The sequence below is a fragment of the Chelonia mydas genome, chromosome 2 (assembly GCF_015237465.2).
Source record: "Chelonia mydas isolate rCheMyd1 chromosome 2, rCheMyd1.pri.v2, whole genome shotgun sequence".
NCBI classification, from domain to species: Eukaryota; Metazoa; Chordata; order Testudines; family Cheloniidae; genus Chelonia; species Chelonia mydas.
This window is the reverse complement of record NC_057850.1, coordinates 87,568,412-87,588,839: the sequence shown is the minus strand read 5'-3', so window position 1 is coordinate 87,588,839 and position 20,428 is coordinate 87,568,412. Positions and strand designations below refer to the sequence as shown.

Sequence of the window (20,428 nt, the reverse complement as noted above, 5' to 3'; positions counted from 1 at the left end):
GCAAGGTGGAGAAGCAGAGAGGTAGGTGAGCAGATAAAAGTGAGTAAGAACAATGTGAAAAGAGAGGAAGTACACAAAGAAGAGGAAAGAGGCAGGTAAGCCAAAGAAGTGAAGAAGAAAAATGTAGAGTGAACTGAAGGTAAGATACCATAATACCCTGCTACTCAAACAGTTATTTACTCTGGATGGCATTACTCCATGTTTGCAGTTGGCCTATCCTTTTATATAGATATAGCATGAAACGTGAGGGGATGGATTCTGTGTGTCCAATTGAATTTTGCCTGCAAGCTGCAGTTTTGAAATGATAAAGCTATGATTGTTAGAAATGTTACATTTACAATTAAATATATGCATTCCTATATTATACTGTAGCATCATCCAGCTCACTTGAAACAAATGTAGAAATATGCTCTAATTGTGTTTAGAATTTGTTTGTTCTAAGAAAATTGTGTGCAACTTCCCTCTTTGTCAGCATTAATTTGTCCTGTCTTGGTTTGGAACTGTATTGAATCACTGCAAGCTCAACATGCAATCACTCCTCGTGCAAATGGATCAGTGTTTTTTATGTGTAAGGAAGAGGTGACAGCATCTTCTACCAACTGCAGTGCATTTTCAAAGTTTGGGAGCAGAGTGAGGGCTTGCCAATATTTCCATGTCAAAACAGAGTTAGCAAAGTTTTCCGAGTAATTGTGTTAAGAGAGAAATCCTTTTTCTTCCTCCTGACAGTGAACCTACCCAGGTCACCATGCTGTATTCTCGTCAGGGCACAACAGAAACCATTGAAGAAGTAGAAGGGGAGCATGAAGAAGAAGGGGCAGGTTCTACATCAAGACGAGAAGATGAGGTGGATGATTATGGCTTGGATTCAGAAGGAGCTGCGTACACTCCTGATACTGACATGCCATCATACTCTGCTGCGGATGGCAATGCCGAAATCCCACCTTCATACAGCAAAGCTGTCAGCTTTGATCATCTTTCCTTCAGTTCCCAAGATGACTCTGCTGGCAAGAATCTCATGATGGTGAGCCCAGATGACAGTCAAATTGACAAGCTAAATGATACTATCCTCCCTCCACTGACACACGACCTGACTGCCAGTGAGCTGCTTCTGAACAAGTAAGAAACTTTAGAGAAGAAAAAACTTAGTCTTTGAAGTTTTCCTAAATACTTTAATTCCTGTTTCAGGAGGTGTTTTCTGTCTAACTACTGCTGATATTAGTGAGGATTTTTCTCTCAAAAATTGGTTTTAATTGTTGGGGTGGGGCTGTTTCTCTCTAATTGTTTTAATTTTATTTGGGAAAGGTCCTTCCTTCTAAAATTACATGGAAAAAAATCTATGCTTCTCCCCCAACACACACTTAGTTAATAGCCCCCATTGCCATTGGATTTCTGCAGTTGAAATCCAATGGCAATGCTGCACTCCTTCATGGGCTGCAGCATACTCCCCTCCCCACCATGCAGCCAACAAGTTATCCTGACCAGTGCTTGGGAGTTGGAGCCAATAGCTCTTCTTTCTCATCTTCCTTTGTGACATCATTCTTCCCAAGGACAGTAAGGAGGGAGCTTTCCCTGTTCTCCCCTGCCTGCAGACACTGAAATTCTGCCCAGCCCTTATGCAGGCCACATAAGATGTGAAAAGTCTCCTTATTCCTTCCTTTACCACAGTGCACTTGCATAAGGGCCAGGCAGAATCTCAAATCCCAGAAATGATCCCATCAGCTCAGTTAGAACTAGACCAAAAGGCACCACACTCCCTGAGCAAATCAAGTGCTTTTTCGTCTATGCTTCCATGTTCCTTTGTTTTTCAAGTATTCAACCAAATCTTTCCAAAGGCTGGAACATTCAAAGTGTTGACAAGACAAAAAAGCTCTTCTTTTATGCTATGATTGTGCAGTGCCTAGTACAGCGAGGTTCTGGCCCATGACTAGAGCTCCTAGGCGCCACTGTAGTACAAATAATAATAAATAAATGACACTCATGAAAAGCAGAGAGATTTAAATCTATGTGAGTTCATGTAATAATTTTACACTTGTCACAATTTTATTATGTTTTTAACATCAGCTTGTTTTTTTTATTAGCAGTCGGGTTTACCCTAACAGACAAAGGAGACAAGGCACATCTGGTGGCTAAAATAAAAATGGCATTCACTCTGATCTCACTTACACTAATTTCACACCAGTGTAACTGTACTGACTTTTAATGGAGTTATTCCTGATTCCTGGTATAAGTAGATCAGAACTGGATCCAATGTCTCACTGCCAGAACATGATTTGCAGATGAGGTGCAGTGATTAGGTGTTTATCGGCAAGCTGATTGTTTTCATGTATTAAATACCAAACTAGCACTTCCAAATGGTTTACTGTAAATTGTCGCTGGAGTTTAATGTTACATGAATGTATTTAGCATCAGGCTATGTTACATATATTTGTTTAGAATACCAAATTCTGTTCATGTTTACAGATTTTCCAACAGAATCTGGAACCATTATAAAGGAGAAAACAGTAATAATAAAAATCAGCTCTCGTGAATTTCATATTGATGTCATTCATAGAACTCTTCTTCTCACAGGATGTTTCGTGATGAAGAGCTGGAGGAATCAGAGAAATTCTACAGTGGTCAGCCTCGACTATTGCTTCTCGTTTATGCCCTGTATAATACACTGGTGGCCCGGTCAGAAATGGTGTGTTATTTTGTGATTATCCTTAATCACATGATCTCTGCCTCCATGATTACCCTTGTGCTTCCCATCCTTATATTCCTTTGGGCCATGCTGTCTGTCCCCAGGCCGAGCAAACGCTTCTGGATGACAGCCATTGTCTACACTGAGGTATGCCATTACTCCTACATCCTTATTTGTCAAACACATTGGGAACAGATAACATGCTTTTTTGCGAATAAAAGTGAATAATAAGCCGCTCAGGGCAGGAATTGTCTCTTTTCTGTGCTTGTACATCTCTCCTTTGGGCATTATAATACAAATATATACTAAAAATAACATCCTTGGGCATTGGTGTGAGAGGTGATTGTTTGACTTTTCTGTGTTGCACTTGGCTGACCTCCTTCTAGTTTTAAAAAGACAACATCTACTAATAGCTACCATCTAGTGGTATCCAAGATACTGCAGTTACTATTTCTTGTATTTATAGGAAAATAACTGCAGTATCTCAAATGCCACTGGGTAGCACCTGTTGGTAAACACTGATCTTTTCATGGCGACCCCTCTAATTGGAATGTATGAAAACATAATTAGTTTCACAGAACAATAAATGCACTAATTAATCTAATTTAAAAAAAACCATGAAATAGTCACATGGTATTTCATGTTGCTGACATGAGGTTACTTGTCTGTCAGTTGAATGGTGTTTGGATAATTGTTCTTGATACATTATGTTTCCGTACAGGTGACCATTGTTATCAAGTACTTCTTCCAGTTTGGCTTCTTTCCCTGGAATAAACATGTGGATTACACCAAAGATAAACCTTACCATCCGCCCAATATTATTGGTATTGAAAAGAAAGAGGGTTATGTGCACTATGACCTTGTTCAGCTCCTTGCTTTGTTCTTCCATCGATCCATTTTAAAGGTAAACTGAGATAAAAGCCATGTCTTTATTTTATTTAATTTTTATAGTCATTCCTATTACGACTCAGCACAATGAATTTGTCTTCGCAGTACCCCTGTGAGGTAAAATATTACTATGCCCATTGTACAGACGGGGAAACTAAAGAACAGAGAGATTGTGTGGCTTGCCTAGTATCATACAATTTGGCTGTGGCAGAACAAGGAATAGAGTGGAAACCTTCTGGTCCCACTGTGCAGGGCCATTCCCCCTCTCTGTCCCTTGTTAATCAGCGTTTTTACAGGTTTATTTACAGGTGTTGAGTTAACATTACTTTAACTTTTTTAATTAAGTTACTTTATTTTAAAATGAAAAGGAGTACTTGTGGCACCTTAGAGACTAACAAATTTATTTGAGCATAAGCTTTCGTGAGCTACAGCTCATTTCATCGCATGCGCATCCGATGAAGTGAGCTGTAGCTCAAGAAAGCTTATGCTCAAATAAATTTGTTAGTCTCTAAGGTGTCACAAGTACTCCTTTTCTTTTTGCGGATACAGACTAACACGGCTGCTACTCTGAAACCTGTCTTTATTTTAAAATGTTTTTGCCATTTAAATTGTGTTGACTCCATTTTCTAAGGAAATGTTTGAAACTCATTAAAAGCCTGAAGACATCTCAACAAAAAAATACTGATCTCATTGCTGACTTTGCAGATAGTGTGTCCCCAAAGGTAGGCAAAGTGGCCATTTCTTATGTTTGGTGTGTCCATATCAATGAGTGAAACATTTATTCGTCCTTAAGAATTTTTCGAATTATCAATACAGTCAAATCTTAATTGTCCAACACCAAGCAACTAAAACTCTTATATGTGAACAATAGATATGACACCTGAGATTTGCCTTCAACACATGTCTTTTGGGGCTGCTTAGGCAGTATTGTTTTCTTTCATACTGAAATACTTTAATGACATTTGTGTGGATGGACAATTGATCTTTTTCTTTTTTTTCTTTCTGGAAATGGGATGAAAGCGGAGGGGAGAATTGAGGTGTACGGTTGAAATGAACCAAGGAAAAAATCATGGAAGGGGTATATTTTGATGAAATCCCTGATTTTATGGCTGTGGCTCATTCATAATTTTTCCCCAAAAACCTAAGGAAAGTACTGCCCTACACATAATATTGTTGCAGAATTTAAAACTGGCACCTACTACAACACAAATATAATAATATCTCTAACTAGATTTATTCTAAAATGGACATTAAGTAGGCACTTCCTTTGCCTTGTTAGCGTCCCAGAACACATACTGATTGCTGTGTAACTTTCAGATATTTATTATATCCCTTTAGTCAAACAAACTTTGATGACTTCAAATTAAAAAAGGGATCTGAGCCTTATAAATATCAGAATAGAGAGACAGAAGATGCTCGTAATTATATAGTCTGTTTTGCAGCACAATAAATATCACCCTAACTGAAGTACAAGAGCGACACGCTTTTCCTCCTTTCTCCACTAGTGCCATGGGTTATGGGATGAAGATGATGAAGGTGAAAGCTGCAGTAGTAAAGAGGAATATGGCGATGAGCTCTCACTGACAGCAGGCAGGAGAGATTCTGCTGACTCTTTAAAGTCAGTGAACCTTGCGGCTTCTGTAGAATCCATACATGTCCACTTCCCAGAACAGCAGACTGCCGTCAGGAGGAAAAGTTCCAGCAGCGGGTCACAACTTTCACACAGATCCAGTTTGTCCTCACACAGGTCAAAGAGAGGTATGTGTCACAGCGCTACTGGGCCTTGAAAACCAGTAGCTCAGTTCTGATTAGATGATTCTGTTGAGACCTTTGATGTATGTCTGTGGAGAGCTCAGAAAATATTTAACACAACGGCTGCTTTTTGAGACCGGGAAATATGCGAATCAAAATCCCGGATACTTATAGAGATGGGCCCAACCCAACACCCAGAAGTGAACACCCTCAACTTTGATGAAGTTCAGATCCAGATCCAAGCACTACAGCCAGTGCTTTCTCTATAATTTGCTGGCACTGAACATTCCAAATCTTTGGGAAGGTCCAGATCCAAACTTTATGGCTCAGCACCATCTCTAGTTAGCAGGAGTTCATAGTGAACTTCTTTTTGTTACCATCTGAGGTCATATGGTACCTGCAGTGAGGAAAGTATTGATTTTGTGATATTGTGACAGATCACCTTCCCTATCTCCTGAAGAGGAAGACTTTACTATAGTTTGGAGAGAGAGATATAGATAGATAGGTAGATAGATAGATAGATATTAGATTATAGATATCCAAATCAATATGACAAATCTATCAATCTCTCTATATATACACACACCATATATATATATATATATAGTTTGGAAAGAGATATAGATAGATAGATAGATATTAGATTATAGATATCCAAATCAATATGACAAATCTATCAATCTCTCTATATATACACACACCCTGGCAACTGAAGCAGGCCAGTCACATCAGTTTTGGTACCAACTCTTTATAGCCATATTAAGTCAAGGTTTGATTCAGCCAGTTGTCAAGTCTGTGTCAAACAGTCCAGACTTTACTATATATGTCTATATTAAAAAAAGGTGCCTGGCTTCATTTAAAAACTTCTTAAATGTGTGACTTATTTACACGGGTTATACTCTGTGATTTTATTCCTTCTGTATTTTTATCTAAACTTTGATTTTAATTGGATGCCTTCTTTCTTGTTTTCTTCCTCCCATCCTCACTTCCAGGGAGCACCAGTACACGAAACAGCAGTCAGAAAGGAAGCAGTGTATTAAGCATCAAGCAAAAATCTAGAAAAGAGCTTCTTATGGAAAAGTTTCGAGAACAAATGATCAAAGCAAAGGCATTTACGATTAAAAAGTGAGCAAATTTTCTCTAGGGGATTGGAGAGGTGGATAGGGGAAATTACAGTGAAATAACTTTTTAAGTAACTAAAAATATGCTACTCTTAGTAAAAATAAGTTATAAATGTATAAATTTATCAGGGGACTGGATGATTCAGTAGATTGGTGATAGAATACAGAATCTTTCACTCTTGGTCACCAATTCACATATAAACAAAACAACAGTGGCTGTCAAAGTCCATTTGAAGGCTAATTGTTGTCCTTTGTGAATGAGTTGGTGGACTAAGTGAATTTCCTAGTGGGCAGGTGTTTGCAGAACATTACAAAAATGGCCAACACAACAGGTAATAATTGGCTTCTGTAAAACACCGTGAACCCCAAAAGTGAAGTGTATGATTAAGCAAATTAATAATATCAGTCCCTTCCTTTTGTAAGCTTAGGAACTTGAGTTCAAGGAACTTGTCTTAAATCAGATTGTGGTGTATGTTGTTTCAGGACTCTTCAAATATATGTGCCCATCAGACAGTTTTTCTACAATCTCATTCACCCGGAATACAGTGCTGTGACTGATGTTTATGTGCTGATGTTCCTCGCAGATACTGTGGACTTCATCATCATTGTGTTTGGGTTTTGGGCTTTTGGGGTATGTTATGAGAGGCTTGTTCTGTAAATCCTCTTTCAGACTCTTCGCCCAATTGTGAAATACCATGTAGAATTTGTTATCCCAAAGTTATAGTGATGTTTTCCTTCCCAGAAACATTCTGCGGCAGCAGATATCACCTCTTCATTATCAGAGGACCAGGTACCAGAGGCATTCTTGGTGATGGTGCTCATTCAGTTTGGGACCATGGTGGTAGACCGAGCACTGTACCTCAGAAAGACTGTCATGGGAAAAGTCATCTTCCAGGTCATTCTTGTTTTTGGGATACACTTTTGGATGTTCTTTATCTTGCCTGGAGTAACTGAAAGGTAAATCCATTAAAAATAAAGCATAAGAGTTGAATAACATCATTTTTCAAGTTTATTCCTAATTTAATTTGAGTGAATTACAGCTAAAGACTGAATCACAAACAGGTTTCTTCTTGATCTCATTACCAATGGATTGTTTAAGTACCTTTTCAGAATAATTAGTGCTGCAAATATGGAACTGCTTGAATGGGGAAAGACTGAACTATATAAAACCATACTGAATTAGAACCGCCTTTAGGGCGATAATTTTGTAGTTAATGTATCATGAAGATCTGGACACAAAGTACTACATTCAAAGTTGAGTTTAAGGTAGTCAGAACTGACATAATGCAAACTCTTGGGCCATCCCTGCTTTAATGAATGCTTCCTAACAACCTCCTGTTTCCTGTAATAGCTCTATTTTCCACCCCCCTCAACATTAAATACACCGCCTTTTTATAGCTATCATACAGCTATTGAGTATTAGGTCATAATTTGTCCCAGCAACTAATGAAAAAGTGCAAACTTAAAATTCCAAGAGAATTGCATTGTACCTTGCAAATAGTGATAGAATAGTTTACTGAGGGGGAAAAATGGTTTATTGCATGTGAAGAATACAAACTAATTAGAAAAGACAAAAAGACTCTCCTTTGCACTTAAAAATAGTCGTTGAATGTATTTATTATATTTTTCCAAGTGCAATAGTAATTACAGCTATGCTTGAATAAAACTGCTGTTCTCCCAATGACCTCCTACCTCAAAAGTTACTGAGCATTGAAAAGGGAGAGAAAAATGAAGTTTGGGATTGTCAGTTTAATTTATTGTTTAAAAGAAAAGGCAACAAAATCCCTCTTGATCTTTACCCTGCCTTTAAGAAATATGTATCTCCTAATCTTAATCTTGGATTTGCATTTGAAACCTGTCAGGGTCAATTTAAATCAAACTGATTTCTATAAACCCATGAAAGTTCCTTATCTAGAATAGTTTTCCAAAACAACTCATTGAAAACATTGGCTCATATCTTGCTCCCCAAACACTGTCCTTGGTGAGGAGTTCACAGCATGCTGCTGAGCTGTAATCATGCTAGGGACCACTCCACTTCTGAGATGCCCACATAAATAGCTCCTTCCCAGTTTACGTGGTCTAAATCAGCATCCCTGGTCATTGAGAAACGGAGATGCATCCCAACCATCAGTGACTTTCTCACACATTCCAGGGACCCTGGTCCCCCATCTCTGACCCTTATCATCACTAGAGGTACAGTAATACTTGCAGGCTCTTTTGGGAGAGAGGCAAGACCAGAAATCCACAGTGTTGCTTGTCGAAGGGTGAGTAATACATTTGCATGTGTACCCCATCCATCCTGCTGCAGCTTCATGTCAAGCTGCTCAAGGAATGGATGTGGGGCCTCTCCATGAGCACAGTGAGTCTGCCACTGGGAGATTCAGCGCAATGAACAGCAGGTGAAACAGTTGTACAGTGCTACTGTGTTGCTTACAGCCCTGCAAACATGAGTCAGGATTTAGCCCAATTCTATAGATTTTTGTTATTAAATATCTACACTTTCAGTTGTAGTTTTTCTCTAGAGCTGGGTGACAGCCACAGGGGGACCTGAAACCAAGGATTGATTGCAGGTTTTCATAAATGAGGAGCTGAGAGATGTGCAGAGCATATTGGATTAATTCTGTAGAACATAGATATAAAACTCATCAATTTTTTATCTCTCCTTTTAATTGCAGGAAATTTAGCCAAAACACAGTTGCCCAGCTCTGGTATTTTGTGAAATGTGTTTATTTTGGGTTATCAGCATATCAGATACGTTGTGGTTACCCAACCCGTGTTCTTGGCAACTTCCTCACCAAAAGTTACAACTATGTAAACCTCTTCTTATTTCAAGGGTAAGTGTATCCCACGCTCTCTCAGCCACCCTTGTATATATGTAGTATGAAGGTTTAATTGTCACTCAGAAGGCCTCATTATTCATGACTTAGTTCTGCAGGTCATTGCAAATGAGTGCTAATAAAACCTTTATTGCATATCATATCATATCATACCACCACAGTATATGCTGCACATAATTAAAGACAAAAGCTATTTTAGAAATGTTATCTGTTCTTTAAATCTATAAGCCTTCCTTGTCATGAGCCCAATTATACAGACCTCTAAGGGAGAGAAAAAATGTAATTAATCCATTTTTAGAATTCTAACAATTACCTTACATAGTTTACATAAAAATCACTGTAGTGTCCTATGTCCCTGGATCTTCCAGGTCCAGAAACAAGTGCTGTGTGTCCTATTGGAAAGTTTGGACCCTCCACTTTTCCAAGTTTAAAATGCTCTTTCTAACTCTGCAAAGTAACAAGATATTTGACTTTAAACCTGTCACTGGAGTCGCACCCAACACCAAGAGTCTTGAGTGGGAAATAACACATGGGAGGGTTAAGGAAATATTTGTTGTAGTAGAAAGGATCTTTTTTTAAAAAAAATAGTGTCTCTCAAGTTGCTCAGGGATATGGAATATTAGTAGTTACCCTTGGAGAGATGGCTCAGTGGGCAGAATGCAGGTAAGAAAATAAAAGTACGATACTCTAAACGCAGTGCATAAATATTGCCATCACATATATACTATGAAATAGCTATAACATGAGCCACGCGTGATTTCCCTGTCAAACAAGTGATAATTTTTTTAAATGTCAAAAGTGTGGTGAGATGAATCATAACATTTTAAGACTACATACACACTCTTCAGCATATTAAAGAGGGACTTTCATGTTGGAGCAATTCAAATTTAAACTTGCCTAAATCATTCACATTATAGTTGTCTCTCATATTTTGTTTACCATTACTGCTAATTACTACTGACTGTGAGTCTGAAAAGTTTTGGGGTTCTGTGCTTGCCAGCTAACAGTTCATACCATAATCAAATTTATCACAATCCCTTTGTTCTAATAATCCAGGCTTTATTCCAAGATTTTTAGTATGTACTGGTTACAGTCCAGCTAGAAAAATCACAGAAATAGCTTTCCTCACACTATAACAGTGTTTCTGGTTTGATTGGCACTAGGAAGAAGAAAGTGGAAAGGTGGATAAATATTAAATAAGTCAGTTTAATTAAAATATTTGCAAAAGGTAACCAAACAATATCTGAACCTCAGAAACTATTCAAGTTGCGCAAAAGCTACTTTGCGTACTCACAGCCCAGCTTCTCCTGTTGATCCTACAGTAAAGTCATTAGGCCAGACTTCTCTACACAGTTTTAGCCCTTGCACCAATCTGGTAGTGCAAAAGCACCACAAAGCAAATGACCAGCAGAAAATTCCCTTCCAAGTGAAATGCAATCGGTTCTTATATCCGTCTCTGCCTTCCCCTCCCAGTTTAGGAGCTATGGCAGAAGGGAAGAAGGGGCTTTGGCCCAAGAGAGAATCTATCCCATAAAGTTGCACCTGTGATGCTGTCATCACACCCATGATTATTGATTACAAGTGACATAAGTGCATGTTTGACTTTTCTACGGGGTTATTAAAATATGGTGAACATCAGTAATACCCAAGCAACCCCAGAAAATGACTAAGTGCAATTGTTTTCACATTCATGTTTTCTATTTTCAATTCTGAACCCCTCCATTAAGCTTTTTGATATTTAACATTTGTGTAATTTTCCCACACATGGTGTAATGATAGGACTCACTAAAAATTATCTGTGTTCCTTAATTAGATACAATGCTATACCTCACTACCGCCCAGTAAGATAGTTCATCTACTATACTGTCTCTCCTTTTAGATTCCGTCTGGTTCCATTTTTGACGGAGTTGAGAGCAGTAATGGACTGGGTTTGGACTGATACCACTCTGAGCCTTTCCAGCTGGATCTGCGTTGAGGATATTTATGCTCATATATTTATCTTGAAATGTTGGCGAGAGTCTGAAAAGGTAAGAAAGCTATGCAACTGATTTAAACCTTTTTTTACACCCAAAGTTAATTGTGGCAATAATGAAGAAAAGCTGCCAATTCATGAGTTCCTAAATTTAAAAAAATATATCAGAAGGCCAGATTTCTATCAGAGAGGCCTAAGGTTCATGTGCAAAAATGTTCATCCAATTATGTGCCTGTGTCTGTGTGCAATTGCTGCAGATGAAAATTTGAATGGCTTTCCGGCATCTAACTTCTCGTTTGTGCCTAACTAATTTTCCTTTCATTCATACAAGTTCTATGTAAAATCATGGTAATTTGTGTCTGCCAACATAGATACTCAGTTGTAGACCTAGATTTCGGGGGTGGATTTAAGAATAAGACAAGGTAAGCAAATGAACTCAGGTTGTCCAGAGTTGGTGGAGGAATAGCCAAACAACTGGGGCCCTCTCTACACTACAAATTATGTTGGAATACAGCCACCGCAGTTAGTGTATCATTCAAACACATGCATACTTGGCTGCTTGCATTAGCACTGTGCATACTCACCGGGGATATTTGTGTCAGTTCAAACAGTGGTGCACCACAGGTAAGTATCTCAGTGTGCTATGTACCAGTGTCTGGTGCAATGCCTTCTGGGAAGTTTTCACAATGTATTGTGGGATAGAAATAATTTGCCCAGGGATCTCTAGGAGCTAGGGGTCAAGTTCCCAGCATGCAACTTTCTTTGTCCCTTAGTGCCATTCATATCCCATAATTTTTGCTCCCTCTTTTAAAATCCTACAAACCTGCATGGCACTGTTTGGTGTCTGCCATCTCTGACAGAAGCATGGAGCCCAAATAGCTCTGTGCTATTCTCATGAATGTTGCAAATACAGGATACATGATTGTCAATTATTATCAGAGTCACAGGAAGAACTTCAACAGTTGGGGACATAAATATTTTTGAGGACAGTTTGCTAAGGGAGATAGCAAAAAAAAATTCAAGGTTGCTGGTGGTATTCATGCAGTTGCAGGTGGTGGAGCACTGCTTCTGAGCTTGAGAAACAAGCACTGACCCATAGGACTGCATCATCATGCAGGCTTGGGTTGACAATCCGTGACCGCAGAACTTTTGGATAAGAAAGGCCAAATTCCTGAGTCTGTGTGCTGAGCTCATCCTGGCCCTCCAACGCAGAGACACCAGAATAAAAGGTGCACTGAGAGTTGCAAGCTTCCAGAGTGTGATGGCCACTTGCTCTTCAACCCCAGATTGGTATGGGTCAGTGGGAAATCCACAGTGGAGTTTTTTGTCGTGCAAGTGTGTACAGCCTAGTCATCTCCTCCACTCAGGAGTGTGACTCCTGGCAATGTGCAGAACATAGTGGATGGATCTGCAGCACAGAGGTTCCCAAACTGCAGTTGGGCGATAGACAGCACACATATCCCTGTTTTTGCATCAGCCCACATTGACACACAGAACATCAACAGAAAGGGCTGCTTTTCTGGTTTTCTGTGGTTATGCAAGCGTTGCTGGATCACCAGTGATGCTTCACCGATATCAATATGGGCTGGTCAAGGAAGGTGCATGATGCTCACATCTTTAAGAACACAGGGCTGTTCAGAAAGCTGCAAGCAGGGACATTCTTTTTTGATCAGCAGAGTACCCTGGGCGATATTGAAATGCCAATTGTTGATCCTGGGGGACCCAGTCTATGCCTTGCTTTCCTGGCTCATGAAGATGTACACTAGCCACCTTGACAGCACCAAGAAAAGATTCAACTACCAGGTCGGCAAGTCCAGAACGACTGTCGAATATGCTTTTGATAGACTGAAGGGATGCTGGCGGTGTTTACTCACAAGATTGGATATCAGCAAGAAAAATACCCCAATGGTTATAACTGCCTTCTGTGTCCTGCATAATATCTGTGAGGCAAAGAATGAAAATTTGCCATGGGGTAGAGGGCTGAGGTAAAGTGGCTGACACAGGGCTATTAGGAGAGCCCAATGTGGAACTATGTGGTTGCAAGAGACTTTGAAAGAGCAGTTTAACAGTCAGCTACATTAATGTGCCATGCCAGTGGTCTTCAATCTTCTTTCATTTGCTGGCCCTTAAAAAGTTTCAAATGCAGGTGCAGACTCCTTTGGAAATCTTAGACATAGTCTGCGGACCCCCAGAAGTCCGCATCCTCAGACCACATGTTGAAAACCACTTCATTCTGGCCCTGAACGTTTGTGAGCTGTTAGGAATTGTGTGTAGTGGTTGGTGTACATTAGTATATGTAACACTTTGTTCTCTTAATGACTGTATGAATTATTCTGACTTTGATGTGCATTTATAATTGTTACTGTTTTTCACTGAAGCTATGAATTGGGTGGTGCTTGCTGCACATTTACACATACAACTGGGTGTTTTGTTGAATCTCTGAGTCCTATGGTACTGGGTGCTTGGAGTGCTGCTATACTCACTGCACTATGTATATTGAACTAATAAAGGTTTATTTTCAAGAAACAGAATTTTACTGACCAACAAAAGCGGTGGGGAAAAACTTGCAAATAAAAAAGTACAATACAATACAAACTTCTAACATAAAATAACAGAACAGAAATTTAAATTTAGGAAGGCAGCAAACATTTCTGTCCACTTTAGTCCACAAGTGAAGTCCATTCTGGCTATCCATACACCAACTGTGCCTCTCACAGGTAAGCATATGTGAAGCTGTGGTTGTCCTTACTGTCCGTAACCATGGAGTGGTAGGCGTAGGGATGCGGCCTCTGGTGCCATGCAGAATGTTGTGGGGTTGTCAAGGTTCCTTCCCCACTCTGAACTCTAGGGTACAGATGTGGGGACCTGCATGAAAACCCCTTAAGCTTATTTTTACCAGCTTAGGTTAAAACTTCCCAAAGGTACAAACTATTTTACCTTTTGTCCCTGGACTTTATTGCTGCCACCACCAAGCGTCTAACAAATATATAACAGGGAAAGAGCCCACTTAGAAACGTCTTTCCCCCCAAAATCCTCCCCAAACCCTACACCCCCTTTCCTGGGGAGGGCTTGATAAAAATCCTCACCAATTTGCATAAGTGAACACAGACCCAAACCCTTGGATCTTAAGAACAATGAAAAAGCAATCAGGTTCTTAAAAGAAGAATTTTAATTGAAGAAAAAGTAAAAGAGTCACCTCTGTAAAATCAGGATGGTAAATACCTTACAGGGTAATCAGATTCAAAACATAAGAGAATCCCTCTAGACAAAACCTTAAGTTACAAAAAGACACAAAAACAGGAATATACGTTCCATTCAGCACAACTTATTTTATCAGCCATTTAAACAAAACAGAATCTAATGCATATCTAACTAGATTGCTTATTAGCCCTTTACAGGAGTTCTAACCTGCATTCCTGCTCTGGTCTGGGCAAAAACAACAGAGAGAACAGAGACAACCTTTGTTTCTCCCCCGCTCCAGCTTTGAAAGTATCTTGTCTCCTCATTGGTCATTTTGGTCAGGTGCCAGCAAGGTTATCCTAGCTTCTTAACCCTTTACAGGTGAAAGGGTTTTTCCTCTGGCCAGGAGAGATTTTAAAGGTCTTTACCCTTCCCTTTATATTTATGATAGGGGTGTAGGGAGTTGCAGCCATGGAGTTGTCTAGGGACTGCAAAGGGTGGCGAGTCTGTGATTATTGGACATGTAGGTCAACTAGGGTCTGCAGTATCTCAGCCTGAGAAGCCCCACAATGTCCAGGTGCATCTCCTTCTTCTGCTGCTGCTGAGATTCCTGGGTTTTTCTCCATTTTCTGCTGTCCTCTCTGTGCCATTCCAGGCGGTCTGCCATGTTGATCCACCAGGCCCTTTGTTTGCAGTCCAATGCAGCACTGGCTTGCAGGGTCTCGTTGAACATATCCTCCCTCCTCCTATTCTTTCTCCTCCTCATGGTCAGGTGTTCTGTGGGTGGCACCCCTTCAGGCCACAAGAGCAGCAGCTGCAGATAAAATAGATGCATGTATAATTGGATTTACAGCCACAATGGAAAGTGAAAGTTAAGTTTCAAAACTCCCTTCCCTTATTCCCTTAAAACTTTTTAACCAGGCATATTTATTGGCAATTCATTTTTGGAGTGCTTCTGCACAGAGCCACTCTCCATCCTCAGCCATGGTGAGCATGGCCCACCAAGGGCAAGTGTGGGGGGAAAGGAGGAAGGCATTAAGATTTTTGCTTGCATGAAACAATAACATTTCAGTGCCTGTTTCCATGGGTATGACTATAAGGCAATGGCACTGTATATTGGCATTATTTTCCAAGGCGGTGGTGATTTTTTTCTGATAACTTACTCCTGAGGGTAACAAAGGCACAGAGTACAGCTGCTGCTGGCATCCTGAAGTTGCCCAGGTCCATATGCTGCTGGTCTGTTTTCAGCTGGTGCCATTGCGTACTCATCCCAGAGTGTCATGGTAGAAATTAGGCTGCCATTCCTAGAAACCTTCAAGAGAAGATTGCAGAGTATCTCCGTGAAAGTTTATTCAAGATCTCTCAAGATGATACAAGGGACAGCCCTATGTACATAAACAAACCCCCACCCCACCTCAAAGCAGGTCTCCTCCTCCTCCTCCTCCACTCCTTCCTCCTCCTGGATGCTCACAGCAGGGGTCTCTAGCGCCTTGGGGGTATCCCTAGTGGTTTGCAGGGTGCTGGTGGAGTCTCCACCAAGTACGGCATGCAGCTTGGTAGAAAAGCAGCAGGTCTGCAGCTCAGTCCCAGATCAGTTGTTGGCCTCTGCTACGCCTGCTTCAGTTCCTTTGCTTCCATGCAGCACAGAGGCTGATTCCTGTCATACCCCTTTGTCTGCATCCCCTGTGCAGTCTTTTCACAGATGTCCACATTGCTATGACTGGTCCCTGGCGGTGCCAACACAGCCTCTTCTCCTCACAGGCCCAGGAGACCCAGTATCTTTTCTCTGCTCTAGGCAGGAGCACATCTAGTGTGTGGAGCTGGCATGGTCGGTTGGGCAGTTGCACACCACAAGGGAGAGATGCTGTGTGTGCTTGTCAACCTGGACAATCAGGGACAGGCGTCTGAAAAATATGCAAGATGTTTTAAAGGGGTTCTGGTCTCTGATCCCTGAGCAGTGGAGTTCACAATTGTGGCCAGAGCAGTCACTGTGGGGCATTTTGGCACAGTTGCTGGAGGACTGTTAGGGTATAACAATGTCCTGTAGTGTGAGACAAATGGTTCTGCAGTGTGAGACAAATAGGTCACAGTGTCTACACTCCCACTGTGTTGACTTCTGTAGGTCAACCATGGTTCAATGCTATTTCGGCAGGTGGTTTTATTGCATCCCTTAACAGCATGCTTATGTGTGCGGGAGACAAATTTGAGTGTAGACAAGTGCACAAATACATCCACGCAAGGTGCCTTACGTTGACCTAACTTTCTAGTGTGGACAAGGCCTTGTTGAGTAGCCAGGAGTAGAACAACCTTGGCAGCTTGTAACAGAGGTGAGTGCAGATGAGAATACATAGCCCCCACCTCCGCCTAGACCACAATGGAGGTCCAAAGAATTCCTCTCCTGCTTCCTTCCTGTTCCTAGTTTGTCCTTCGTTCTCCTTTCTGCACTATTCCCCTATTTTTACCTTTTTATTTGTTTCCACCTCTTTGATGTAGCCTTTCTTTGTCTTTCTTTTGTCAATTTTTAAAACATTAGACTCAGACAGTTTAAATGAGTTAAGATTCAGTTCGAATAAAAATCGGGGATCCTGGATTCAGTGTTACCTTTGTAAAAAACAGCATCCAGATGCTTGGTTGTTTTGCCAATTTTAAAAAGAAATTAAGTGTTGTTTTAGGAATAGGAAATAACCCAACCATTCAGAAAATAATAAAATGGCCTTATATTTGAGTGTTTACTGACATATTTCTAGTTTTATTATAATCCTACCTCTTAATCCTACCTACTTGATTTCAAGGTGTGTCACTTAGTTAGAAGTAAATTAACCGGATATCCACACATACCTGGCATTTAGTTGTTTACATTCCTGTCATGAATTGAATTGCATCACATCACACATTTCAGAAATTAATAGGGAAAGATACAGGGAGTAATCTACGTGCTCTATGTGTTTTTTTTTCTATAATAGGAACATTCTATACTGTGCTATGGAATAATTCTAGAATATATAAGTTTCCAAGTCTAAGTCATGATGTGTGTGCCAATGACACACATTGCCACACTTGCTGATGGATTTTGCATATCTCAAAAATCTGTATGTTAAAAACAAAATAACTGATGATAACTGAGAGTAGTTCAAGGTACGTCTCTGAGTGGTATTCCTGAGTAACTTGGCTATTACTAACTCTCTGAGCTGCTTTGTAATAGCATTAAAGGTGCCTGAAATAACCTTCTACAGATAAATGATATGTCCCTTGAGAGCTCAATATGATATTAATGAAAACAGTGTCTTGTAGTGTGAGACAAATGGTTTGACACAATACTTTTAAAATGTAACTGATTTGTTTTAAATATAGAGTTGTATTACAAATGTAATATTCTCTTAGGGCTTTATGGATTCATGTTGTAAAGCAAGAACAATTTCCTGAAAGCCAGATTTCTGGCAAGTGTATGCGTGCAATGCAACTTTATTTTGTATATGCCATCTTTCATACACATTTTATTTCAAAATGCTGTACAGAGTTAATGTTTGCTGTGTTGGTCCCAGGACAATCTGTAACCCACTAGCCCCTCTTTTTTGTCCTGTGACTGCAGAGGTGTTAACTGGCAACTTCACCTTGAATGGTTAGACTATGTGTTAACTAGTTATGCTAAAAAATCTGTTCCACCTTCTATTTAGCTGGGACACTCTGCCTTTCCCAGACATGAAGAAGAGCTCTGTGCGAAAGCTTGTCCCTCTCACCAACAGAAGTTGGTCCAATAAAAGCTATTACCTCACCCACCTAGTCTCTGTACAGAGTTAAATCCTATAAGAGAGCAGGCAGAATAAATCACAGTGATGCAAAGACATTGTACGTGCTGGTGAATCCATTAAAGCATTCAGTCATGAGGTCAGTAACAGAGGGGGAGAGGAATCATAGCCAGGGGGGGGGGCAGGGGAGGGAAGATTTGTTTTCTGATGTGATGGGAAAAGAGAAGAAGAGATGCAAGAAGGTTGTTCTAGACCCCAGGAGCTGCAGAAGAGAAGGCTCTCACTCCAATAGTGGACATATTGTGGAAAGGGAGAGCAAAGATCCTGGTGCTAGGCAAAATTAAGGAGCAGGATTGGGGATCAGAGACAAGGGATGTGGGCTGAGAAGCACTCTGGGGCAAGCCCACGGAGAGTTTAAGAACAAGGAGGACAGTTTTGAATATATCTGAAGTGTATGGGGAGTTAGTGCAGTGTAAGACTGACATTTATATGTCTATTGCTGAAAAATAAATACAACCTTTCTCTGCAAGAAAAATTACAATGTTTTCAGGATCTAAAAGTTTCAATTCTGTCTAAAAGGGATCTGAGATAAAACAGTGTTTGAAGCACAGCTTGGTGAAAGTTGATGGCTTCAATTGGCAAAGAATTGAGCAGACCTTCAGGTTTTTTTTAGTTTTGGTTCATACGGTTTCATGCCTTCTGTTTGAGAAGAAAGTTCAAATGAACCTCTCCATTGTTATCTCATTTGGGATTGGGAACATGCTGAACCCCACAGAGTTTTGCAAGGTTTTCACCCCAAGCCCTAAAATGACCCCGGTTCACTTGAAACTTACCTCCATGTTTGCCTGAAACTCAACCAAGTTTCAGTCAAATCCCAGCCCAATTTTGACTCAAAATGTTCATGAAACTTGTCCTGAACTAGGTTTTGTCGTGAGCCATGAAAGAGGTTATTATTTATTCATACATGGGTTCATATTAAAACTGTCCCACTGCTGAACACATGGTTTGCTTTACCATGTGACTGTTTTTTGTTGCAGAGATACCCACAGCCAAGAGGCCAGAAGAAAAAGAAAGTTGTGAAGTATGGAATGGGTGGCATGATTGTTGTCTTGCTGATTTGTATTGTCTGGTTCCCTCTGCTCTTCATGTCTTTAGTCAAATCTGTTGCAGGCGTCACCAACAGGCCTCTTGATGTATCAATCACAATAACCCTCGGAGGTTATCAGGTAAATGACAGAAGAAAAGTCAATTATTGCCCTATATGTCTTTGTGCTGTTCTTTACATTGAGCTGTCAAGGTTCCTTCCCCACTCTGAACTCTAGGGTACAGATGTGGGGACCTGCATGAAAAACCCCCTAAGCTTATTTTTACCAGCTTAGGTTAAAACTTCTCCAAGGTACAAACTATTTTACCTTTTGTCCCTGGACTTTATTGCTGCCACCACCAAGCATCTAACAAAATATAACCGGGAAAGAGCCCACTTGGAAACGTCTTTCCCCAAAATCCCCCCAAGCCCTACACCCCCTTTCCTGGGGAAGGCTTAATAAAAATCCTCACCAATTTGCGTAGGTGAACACAGACCCAAACCCTTGGATCTTAAGAACAATGAAAAAGCAATCAGGTTCTTAAAAGAATTCTTCTAATTAAAGAAAAAGTTAAAAAATCACCTCTGTAATCAGGGTAATCAGATTCAAAACATAGAGAATCCCTCTAGGCTAAACCTTAAGTTACAAAAAGACACAAAAACAGGAATATACATTCCATTCAGCACAACTTATTTTATCAGCCAGAATAGAATTTAACGCATATCTAACTAGATTGCTTACTGACTTTTTACAGGAGTTCTGACCTGCATTCCTGCTCTGGTCCCAGCAAAAGCATCACACAGACAGAGAGGACCCTTTGTTTCCCCCCACTCCAGCTTTGAAAGTATCTTGTCTCCTCATTGATCATTTTGGTCAGGTGCCAGCGAGGTTATCTTAGCTTCTTAACCCTTTACAGGTGAAAGGGTTCCAACTGAGTTATGCAGGAGGTCAGACTAGGTGAGCTCTCCTGTTGACATAGAGTGGCTGCATGAGCCATCTGTAAGCTGGCTAGTGTAGACATGGTCTAACATTTAGGGCATGGCTACACTTGCAGATGTAGAGTGCTTTGAGTTAAACCAGCTGTCGTAGAGTGCAGTAGGGAAAGTGCTGCAGTCTGTCCACACTGACAGCTACAAGCACACTGGAGTGACCCCATTAGCAGCTCTT

At 40.4% G+C, this 20,428-nt stretch overlaps 1 protein-coding gene and 1 long non-coding RNA gene across 2 annotated transcripts in view; one reads left to right on the top strand and one right to left on the bottom strand.

The window, feature by feature from the left end:
* Positions 1 to 20,428, top strand: part of PIEZO2 (piezo type mechanosensitive ion channel component 2) — a 432,480-nt gene that overhangs the window by 393,338 nt on the left and 18,714 nt on the right. The window contains exons 39-48 of the mRNA XM_037892875.2: positions 727 to 1,116; positions 2,569 to 2,827; positions 3,402 to 3,584; positions 5,074 to 5,326; positions 6,313 to 6,445; positions 6,925 to 7,072; positions 7,184 to 7,398; positions 9,117 to 9,275; positions 11,158 to 11,305; positions 19,214 to 19,402. Coding sequence (XP_037748803.1) covers positions 727 to 1,116; positions 2,569 to 2,827; positions 3,402 to 3,584; positions 5,074 to 5,326; positions 6,313 to 6,445; positions 6,925 to 7,072; positions 7,184 to 7,398; positions 9,117 to 9,275; positions 11,158 to 11,305; positions 19,214 to 19,402 — 2,077 coding nt within the window. The remainder of the gene's footprint in view (positions 1 to 726; positions 1,117 to 2,568; positions 2,828 to 3,401; positions 3,585 to 5,073; positions 5,327 to 6,312; positions 6,446 to 6,924; positions 7,073 to 7,183; positions 7,399 to 9,116; positions 9,276 to 11,157; positions 11,306 to 19,213; positions 19,403 to 20,428) is intronic.
* Positions 15,169 to 20,428, bottom strand: part of LOC122464501 — a 52,165-nt gene continuing 46,905 nt past the window's right edge. The window contains exons 4-5 of the long non-coding RNA XR_006288591.1: positions 15,594 to 15,734; positions 15,169 to 15,244 (exon numbers count right to left, since the gene is read on the bottom strand). This is a non-coding gene — a long non-coding RNA (uncharacterized LOC122464501). The remainder of the gene's footprint in view (positions 15,245 to 15,593; positions 15,735 to 20,428) is intronic.